At 69.9% G+C, this 9,284-nt stretch overlaps 1 protein-coding gene across 1 annotated transcript; it reads left to right on the forward strand.

Moving 5' to 3' along the window:
- The first annotated feature begins 212 nt into the window (after positions 1–212).
- Positions 213–9,281, forward strand: LOC123353727 (solute carrier family 26 member 10-like). The gene is made up of 18 exons (XM_044995101.1): positions 213–470; positions 1,848–1,958; positions 2,196–2,353; positions 2,800–2,964; positions 3,105–3,257; positions 3,431–3,513; positions 3,647–3,794; positions 4,007–4,120; positions 4,516–4,593; positions 4,940–5,035; positions 5,587–5,693; positions 6,037–6,106; positions 6,362–6,541; positions 6,857–6,911; positions 7,286–7,371; positions 7,484–7,538; positions 7,635–7,741; positions 8,129–9,281. Exons 2-18 carry the CDS (start codon positions 1,850–1,852, stop codon positions 8,165–8,167), a joined length of 1,803 nt encoding a protein of 600 aa, XP_044851036.1. The 5' UTR covers positions 213–470; positions 1,848–1,849; the 3' UTR covers positions 8,168–9,281.
- The last annotated feature ends 3 nt before the right edge of the window (positions 9,282–9,284 follow it).

The raw sequence follows: 9,284 nt of genomic DNA on the forward strand, positions 1-9,284 counted from the left end.
AGCTGGGGGCTCTGGGTCAGAGGGGATAGATTAGAGCCCGGGGGGGGGAGCTGGGGGAGGCTGTGGGTCAGAGGTTGGAGGGTGGGACTGGGAGCAGTGGGGGGCTGTGGGTCCGAGAGGGCGGGGCCGCCCATCGGGGCGGGGCTTGGCGGGGTCCCGGCCCGGGCGATAAAAGGGGCCGCGCCCCCCGCCCGCCCGGGCCGCCAGCATGAGCCGCCTGGCGCCGGGGCGGGCTCTCACCGAGCAGCGCTTCCAGCAGCTCTACGGGGCGCCCGAGCCCCGGGGCCGCCCGGCGGGGACGCTGCGCCGGCGGGTGGCCCGGGGCTGCCGCTGCTCCGGGGCGGCCGCGCTGCGGCTCCTGCGGCGCCGGCTGCCCATCGCCGCCTGGCTGCCCGGCTACCGCCTGGGGCCCTGGCTGCTGGGGGACGCGCTGGCCGGGCTCACCGTGGGGATCGTGCACATCCCCCAGGGTGAGCAGCTGCCCCGGGCCCCCCGCTCCCCGCTGACCCCCCAGTCCCGGCTCCCCCCGCTCCCCTCCAGCCTCGCTCCCCCGCTCCCCCCTGACCCCCCAGTCCTGGCTCCCCCCGCTCCCCTCCAGCCTCGCTCCCCCGTTCCCCCGCTGATCCCCCCCCAGTCCCGGCTCCCCCCGCTGATCCCCCCAGTCCCGGCTCGCCCCCAGTCTCGCCCCCAGTCCCCCCCCCCGCTCTCCCCCAGTCCCGGCTCCCCCGTTCCCCCCGCTCGCCCCCAGTTCCCCCCGCTCCCCTCCAGCCTCGCCCCCAGTTCCCTGCTGATCCCCCCCAGTCCCGGCTCCCCCCGCGCCCCTCCTGCCTCGCTCCCCCGTCCCCCCGCTGATCCCCCCCCCCCAGTCCCGGCTCCCCCCGCTGATCCCCCCCCCCAGTCCCGGCTCCCCCCGCTGATCCCCCCCCAGTCCCGGCTCTCCCCCAGTCTCGCCCCCAGTCCCCACCGCTCTCCCCCAGTCCTTGCTCCCCCCGCTCCCCTCCAGCCTCGCTCCCCCGTTCCCCCCCGCTCTCCCCCAGTTCCCCCCGCTCCCCTCCAGCCTCGCCCCCAGTTCCCTGCTGATCCCCCCCCCAGTCCTGGCTCCCCCCTGCTCTCCTCCAGCCTCGGCCCCCCGCTGATCCCCCCCAGTCCCTGCTCCCCCAACCCCCTCCTGGGCTCCCCCTGGTCCCCTCAGCCTCGCCCCCCCTCCGAGCCCCCAGCTCCGTGGGGCGGAATCTACTCCCCAGCTGTCCCGCAGTCCCGTGCCCCGTCTGCCCCGCATCTCTCCGCGGGCTCGGGCGCCCCAAGGCGGGTAGCTGCCGCCGGCTCCGCGGCGGCCGGTGGAAAGACGGATCCCAGCTCTGAAGCGGTTCTGGCCGGGGCGCCCAGAGGCTGGAGAGCCACTTGCACGGGAGAGACGGCGAGCCCGGACTCCTGGGTTCGCCCCTGGGGCAGTGGGGGTCCCAGCCGGGACTCCTGGGTTCCATCCCCAGTTCTGCCTCTGACTCGCTGTCCTTCCACCCCTCTGGGCCTCAGTTTCCCCCGGGTGTGGGGATACCCAAGCCAGGAGAAGGGCAAGGTTTAGACAGACTGGACCCCGTGGTGTTGGCAGGGTCCGGCCTGGCCTCAATGCCGCTCTGAAACAGGAGCCCTCTGTTTGGGGGGGCTGCTCTGACCCCCCCCCCATCTCAGTCTGTATCTCGCCCTCTTGCCGGGGTCTCTGGGCGGGGGTGTGGCAGCGTCCCTGAGCTCTCAGCGGGATGATGCCGCTCAGCCCTTAGGAGAGCAGGGGGCAGTTATGGTCCCGGCCGCCCCCGGCTCACCCCCGTGCCCGTCTCGGGTCCCCGCAGGCATGGCCTTCGCCCTCCTGGCCTCCGTGGCCCCCGTCTACGGGCTCTACACCTCCTTCTTCCCGGTCATCCTTTACATGCTCTTTGGCACCGGGCGCCACGTCTCTACTGGTGAGTGGGCTGCCGAGGCCCAGGGCTCGGCGGGGTGAAATGGGGGGGGGTCTGGTTCCTCGGGCATTGCTGGGCCAGCAGCCTGTTCCCATGACCGTGCAGGCGCAGGGGGAGATGGGACTGGAGACAGTGGGGGGATCCGGGCACGGGGCGGGCACTGGAGGGGCAGAGGTGGGGGAGGGCAGGTGGCACTGTCTGGGCAGGGCTCAGGGGCCGTGTCTCCCTTCCCCTCCCCAGGCACCTTTGCCGTGGTGAGCCTGATGACGGGCTCCGTGGTGGAGCAGCAGGTGCCCTGGCCCCTGGAGCCCAACGCCACCAGCGCGGAGCTGGCGGGGGTGGCGGAGCGGCGCATCGGGGTGGCTGCCGCCATGGCCTTCCTCGTGGGGCTCCTCATGGTGAGGCCGCGCCCGCCAGGCGGCCAGAACCTGGGGCGGGGACCCTCCCTGGAGGTGGTGGGAGCGGTGGGAGGGGGACAGGGCATGGATCCATTGGGGGAGGGGAGGGGAGTGGGGCAGGGACCCATTGTGGGGGAGAGAAGGGAACCCGGGGGAGGGGAGTGAGGCAGGGATCCATGGGGGGGAGGAGAGGGACCCTGGGGGATCCATTGGGGGGGGAAGAGGGTGGGACCCTGGGGTGAGGGGAGGGGAGGGGGCAGGGATCCATGGGGGGGAGGAGGGACCCTGGGGGATCCATCATGGGGGGGGTAGAGGAGGGACCCTGGGGGAGGGGAGTGGGGCAGGGATCCATGGGGGAGGAGGGACCCCAGGGGGATCCATTGGGGAGGAGAGGAGGGGCCCCGGGGGAAGGACCCAGGCACCACTGACATCCCCCTCCCCCCCAGCTGGTGATGTTCGTGGTGCAGCTGGGCTTCCTGGCCACCTACCTCTCGGAGCCCATCGTCAAGGCCTTCACCAACGGGGCGGCGCTGCATGTCCTGGTCTCCCAGCTGCCCAGCCTGCTGGGCCTGGCGCTGCCCCGCCACACTGGCTCTTTCACCATCTTCAAGGTGCGTCCGGCCCAGGGGGAGGGGGGGAGGAGAGCGTAGGGTGGTGGTGAGAGAAGGGGGGCAGGGAGGTACAATGGTGGGGGAGGGGAGCCGGGAGAAGCCCCCCCCCCGCTGCGTAACGCGCCCCGTGCTGCCCCCAGACGCTGGCGTCGGTGGCGCAGGCGCTGCCCCGGACCAACGTGGCCGAGCTGCTCATCTCCGCCCTGTGCCTCGCCCTGCTGGTGCCCATCAAGGAGATCAACACGCGCTTCCGGAGCAAGCTGCGGACCCCCATTCCGGGGGAGATCGTGGTGGTACGTACCCCTGCCTGGGCCGGATCTGCCCATCCCGTGCGCCGAGCGGCGTGGGGAAGAGCCAGGGGTTGGGGGAGCGGGGGTCCAGCAGGGGTGGGCGACAGGCCACGGGCATGGGAGGGTTGGTGCCACCCTGGGTGATGTAACCTGCCGGTCCTCTGCCCTTTCGCCAGGTGCTGGCAGCCACCGGCGTCTGCTTTGCCTCCTCCCTGGACACGCGCTACAATGTGCAGATAGTCGGCCACCTGCCAGCTGGGTAAGGAATCCCCAGGGCCCCCTGCCCACCCACTCCGTGGCATCCCACGGGGGCAACCTCCTTGCACCCCAAAGCTGCATCCTCCGGACACTGGACCAGCCCGGCCTGGTGACTGCCTCTGTCTCTCGCTCAGGTTCCCGCAGCCCCGGCTCCCGGCCCTGCAGTCGCTGCCCCAGGTGCTGGGGGACACGGTGGCCGTCGCTTTCGTGGCCTATGCCGTGTCTGTGTCGCTGGCCATGATCTACGCCGAGAAGCACAGCTACACCATCAACCCCAACCAGGTGTGTGGGCCGCACTCGGGCTGCTGGCGGAGGTTTGGGGGGGGTCGCGGCCTGGCCTGGCCTCTCTATTGCCAGCGGCTGCCCAGGGCCCTGTGCCCAGGATCTGCCCCGCTCCCGCTGGGAGGTCCCAGTGTCTCACTTGCCCCCGGAGCGTCTGGGTTCCTTCCTGGCTGGTCCCTGGAGCCCTGATCTGTCTCCGTCCCCGGCCACAGGAGCTGCTGGCCCATGGTGTGTCCAACCTGGTCTCTTCCCTCTTCGCCTGCTTCCCGAGCTCGGCCACCCTGGCGACCACCAACATCCTGGAGAGCGCGGGGGGGCACACGCAGGTATGTGGGCACGGTGGGGGGCGGGGGCTGCAGAACTGGGGAGAGGCAATGTGCACTGGGGGTGGGGCCGTGGGGTGGGTGGAGGGTGAGTTTCTCATGCTCCCTAGCTAGTGGGGTCCCCCCTGCAGCCCTGGCTGGCTCACGTAATGACTTTGCCAGGTCTCAGCTTGGTGGCCAGTTGGCCTGTGTGGCTGGGCACAATTGGAGCCCTCTCCTCTGCAGACGCCGGGCAGAGGAGGCTGGCGCTGAGGCTTCGAGTGGGGCATGAAGGGTGGGGGGCTTCTCTGGGGGTCTAGGGCTTCCTCTGTGCTGCCCTGCATCCCCCCCGCAGGACCCAGCGCTGGCCTCCCCGCCCGGGCAGAGCCGGCCCGCTAACCCGCCCTCCTCGTCTGCAGCTCGCCGGCTTCTTCTCCGGCGCGGTGGTGCTCATGGTCCTCATGTGGCTCGGACCCCTCTTCCGCTACTTGCCCAAGGTGAGGCTGGGGGCGTGCGCGTGACCTGGGGGAGGGCTGGTGCCCACCCCCCCTCGTCCCTTGGGGGTGCCAGGCCCAATGCCCCCTCCCCATTGGGCACCGACTTCCCTTGGGTGCTGGTGGGGTTTGCCCTCGCCCGGGGGATCCAGCCTGGGTTGGGTGGGGGCTGCTGGACGGCGGCAGACACCCCACTTCCTCCTACCAAATGGCTGGCTGCCCCCCCCAGTGACTAGCTGGCCTTCCCTCACCCCAGCCATCCTGGGACAAGCTCCCTTCCTTGGCACCAGCTAGCACAGGGCAGGGGCTGGCAGCTCGCTGCTCACACCCCTTCTCCCCCCACCCCCAGGCGGTCCTGGCCTGTATCAATGTCACCAGCCTGCGCCAGATGGTCCTGCAGTTCTGGGACCTGCCCGAGCTCTGGAGGATCAGCCGGATCGACTTCGTAAGCAGCTGCGCCTCCCCCAACTCACCTGTCCCCGGGCCCTGGGTTGGGCGCCGGAGCCGGGCATGCTGCCGCCCCAGGGTACGGGGTGGGCATTGCCAGCTGGCCCAGAGGACTGGGGCCAGTACGTGCCGAGTTCTCCAGCCCCGGGGCACCAGCCGCGATGGACCCACGGCGCGATCGGGGCTGTGCTCCTTGGTTACTAGCATTAGGGGGGTTTCGGTGACCTGGAGATGCCCCATTGTGCCAGGGCAGTGCCTGGCACAGAGCGAGACTGTCCCCGAACTCCCAGACGAGGGGTTGGCGGCACGGAGAGGGCAGAGGCTGCAGGTCACAGCAGGGCTGTGGGCTGAATACCTGGCTCTCAAGTCCCCACTGGGTGCCCTACCCACTAGACTACGCTGCCTCCAGAGACTTAGGGTAGATTCGCCCCTGGTGTAACCTCACTGGGGCCTGTATGTGTGACCAGCGAGTGCATGAGCCCCAGGAGGACCAGCTGGCTGGACGCCCCCCTTCCCCGTCTCGCCTCTGACCCCGCACTCTCATTCCAGGCTGTCTGGGTGGTCACCTGGCTGGCCGTGGTGGTGCTGAATGTGGACGTGGGCCTGGCCGTGGGGGTCGTGTTCTCCATGATGACCATCATCTGCCGCACGCAGAGGTACCGGAGCGCCAGGTGCCCGGCCCTGCCCCACGGCCGGGCTGGCTCTGCAGGTTCCCAGCAAGCGAGGGAGCTGCATCCGGCTCTGGCATGGGCTGGGGGGGCAGCTCTCTCTGCCCCCTGCTCCAGGCACAAGCCCCCCCCAAGGAGCCGGCCGGCCATGGCTGCTTGGAGACCTGGTTATCAGAGGAGGAGGAAGACGGGACCAGGGTTCCAAGGCAGGAATCTGCCTTCCCAGCTGCTGTCCCTGTCTCTGGCCAATGCTCTCCAGCTGGGACCAGTGCCGGCCTGGCCTTGGCACGGCCAGATGCCTCCCCGCCTGATGCGCCTTCCTCTCCCACAGGGCCGAGTGCATGGTGCTGGGCAAAGCGGCCAACACGGAAATCTACCGGCCTCTCCAACGCCACAGCAAGGTACGGGTCCTGCAGGGCCTGGCTGCAACCTGGGGCAGACTGGTTGAGAGTGCTGGGGGTGGGGTACATTGGAAAGGAGGGGGGGGGGGGCTTGCCCCGGGCTCCATTCAGATGGCACCCAGACTGGCCTGCGTAGGGGGGTGTCTGGGTCCTGAGAGGCAGGGCTGATCTCTCAGCCCTCCTCCCCACCCCCATGGGGCAATTCAGCATCCAAACCCCCCCTCTCTGTCAGCCAGCGCTCTGTCCCCCCTGCAGTGCTTTGAGATCCCCGGCGTGAAGATCATGGCTTACCACGCCCCCATCTACTACGGCAACCGCGACTTCTTCCGCGAGGCGCTGAGCCGGCTGCTGGGCTTGAGCCGGCCGAAGGGCGGCCGGGGGGAGAAGGCGCCGCGGGCCGTGGAGAGTGGGGCCAAGATGAGCATCAGCACTGTGGTAAGGGAGCCAGTGGAGATCTGGGGGGCTGCAGGGGCCCCAGGATCCTGGGTGAGGGGCTGCTTTCCCAGGGGTCCCCCCCCAGCGGAACCCAGCCGCCAGCATGTCTCTGGAGATGCCCAGCCCTGGTCTAGCAGCGGCTTCTCCCCGCCACCCTGCCCCTGCTGTGGGGTTGCCTTGCCCTCCCCACTGGGGGTGGGACTTAGCTTTGGGCTGGAGGGAGCAGGGGGTATGGGGGGGGCGGGGATCCTGGCAGGCCCTGGGCAGAGTTTCGGGTGACCGCAGAGGTGGCATTAACTGGCTTGTTTCCCTCAGGAAAACTGTGTCCCCAGCTCTGTGCTGGATGGGGGAGCCGGGTGCCCCAGCTCAGGTACACAGGGCCCCTGCAGCTCCCACTCCCTGGTTTGGGGTGGGTGGGTGCGCTGGTATGGGAGGGGGCCGGCATCTGTCACAGGTCCCAGCAGCCCAGGTGGCACGCAGGGGTCCCCTCGTGGGCTGGGAGGGGGGACTGGAGGTGGATCCTCCTCGGCGGGGGGGGTGGGGTGTCTTGGCAGGGTGGCAGCCCTGAGTCTCCCAGCCCCCGCCCCTCTGTAGGGAGGGGTCTCACTGGCAGCTGTGCTCCGTGGTGTGAGGGCCCATCTGGCTGGGATCACGGGGCCCAGACCCTGTGGGTGTCTGCACAGAGCCGCCCCATCCTCAGGCCGGGGGTCCATGCAATCACCCCCTCCCCTCTTTCCCGGGCAGGCGCCACTGGCAGGATCCAGGCCGCCATCCTCGACTGCAGTGGGATTGTCTTTGTGGACTCCGCCGGGGCCCGGCTGCTCATTCAGGTACCTGGGGTCGGGGGGGGGGGGGGCGCCCTGAGGGCAGGTGGGAGGCGGGGCTGGGATGTGGCTCCGCCCACTCCTAGAGATGCCAGCCTGGGCTCTCCTTGCCTTGCAGATGTGCGTGGCGTGCCAGAAGGCCGGCATCTGCATGAACCTGGCAGCATGCAATGGTGAGTTGGGGGGTGTCCCCCTGCTCCTCTCCCAGCCCCCAGCACTGCGCCGGGGGTGCTGGGCTGAGCCGCGTCTCCTCCTTTCGCTTGCTGCAGGCGAGGTCCTGGAGACGCTGACCAGCAGCGGCCTGGGGCAGCACCTCTCCCCACAGCAGGTGTTTGTGACGGTCCAGGACGCCCTTGCCTACATCACGCGAACCACGGTGAGGGGGCTGGCGCAGGGGTTCCCCTCTAGGGGGTGCCAGTTCTAATCTGGCTCTAGGGCCGGCGGGGGTCTGCCCCCTCTGGGGACGCTGGCTCTGATCCAGCCCCAGGGTGGGGGGAACTGGACGGGCCGGAGGGCTGGGAGTGGGACATGGGGGGGGGGGGCTTTCCCTGTCCATCTTGTATAGAGCCCAGCAGGGACTGACATCTCCAGCTTGTGTGGAATGGGTGGGGTGTGGGGACAGTGCAGTGCCCCCAAGGAGGAGGGGGAAGAGCTGGGCTCCCCCCACCCCATTGCTGTAGGCCAGCTGGGCTTTGGCAGGGGGGCTGGGGGCAGAATGTGACTCGGGCCCAGGATTCACGCTGCTCTTTTTCTCCCCCCGCAGGAAAAGGTGGCTGAGAAGAATCCGCCGATCTGGGTGTAGGGGCCCTGCCACGGGACCGTGGGCACTGCCCGGCCTGTAGGGCCCCTGGGACCAGCCTGGCTCTTGGGCCGTAAAAGCAGGTTGAGCGCCAGGTGCTGTGAATTCCTGCTCTGCCCAGGGGGCCAAGGAGTCGGTTGCAGACCAGAGCCGGGATGGGGCCTCCTGCCCCAGGTCTCCAGGGCGGACTGACCTACAGCGAGCGGCGCCCAGGCGGGGGGGCAGCAGCGGCGCAGGGCAGAGGGACCTGGCTGGCTGCACGCAGGCAGGGCCGGTGCTGGCTGGGAAGCAGAGGGGGGGGCAGTCTGGGGGCCAGTGGAGGCAGGGGCCTGTCTGCCCCTGCAGGCCCCCAAAGGATGCTGGGTTCCTTCCTTTGCCAAGACCGTTCTGGGGGCCGGCCCCCTACAGCTGGGACCAGCACGCGTGGGGGTACTGGCATTCTGGGTGGGTGGGTGGGGGGGCTCTGTGCCTCAGCCCTCCCCCCTCCCCTGAGCCCAGGGGGCCCCCTGTCCAGCACCAGGTAAAAGAAAGACCCCCCCCCCCCCCGCAAGGTGATGGGGCCAGGACAGGAGCTGGAATTTACCCCCCCTCGACAGAGACTCACAGATGGGGTTTAAACCACAGAAAAGAACCAAAATCCCTTTATTTTATTGGCCTCCCCCAATTGTCTGTGCTGGGGGGGGCCCAACTCCCACAGCCCCCTCCCATGGGGCGGGGGCTGCTTTGGCTGCTGGTGTCACAGGCTGGCAGGGCCTTAGGGCGGGTGCCCCTGGCTGCTTCATGCAGGGAAGGGACAGCAGGGAATGTGCTTTGGCACACAGGGGCCTCTCCCTGCCTGGGGGGGCCCCCTGCATCCAGCCCTCCCACCCCCTTCCGGGGAGGGTTGAGAGGGAGTCCAGGGAATGATTCCCCCCCCCCCCACCCCACACACTGTGGCTGGCTGCTGGCCCCGGCCCCCAGCACCACCTCTGCAGGCTGCATCTGTCCCCTGCTCCCCTCCCATAACATGCCCCAGCACCCCCAGGGCTGGCCCCCGCCCCAGGCTGGCATCACGCTACCCTCTTGCTAGCAAGGGGCTGGTGCCAAACTCCCCTCGCCCCCCCCCCCCGCTCCGGAGGGC

Source organism: Mauremys mutica, chromosome 20, assembly GCF_020497125.1.
Source record: "Mauremys mutica isolate MM-2020 ecotype Southern chromosome 20, ASM2049712v1, whole genome shotgun sequence".
NCBI lineage: Eukaryota > Metazoa > Chordata > Testudines > Geoemydidae > Mauremys > Mauremys mutica.

Excerpts from the sequence above, each read along its gene's own strand:
- LOC123353727 (XM_044995101.1), top strand. The coding sequence starts at position 1,850 with ATGGCCTTCGCCCTCCTGGCCTCCGTGGCCCCCGTCTACGGGCTCTAC. Across the intron at positions 3,258-3,430 it reads TTCCGGGGGAGATCGTGGTG|GTGCTGGCAGCCACCGGCGT; the intron begins GTACGTACCCCT and ends CCCTTTCGCCAG. Across the intron at positions 6,912-7,285 it reads AGCCGGGTGCCCCAGCTCAG|GCGCCACTGGCAGGATCCAG; the intron begins GTACACAGGGCC and ends TTTCCCGGGCAG.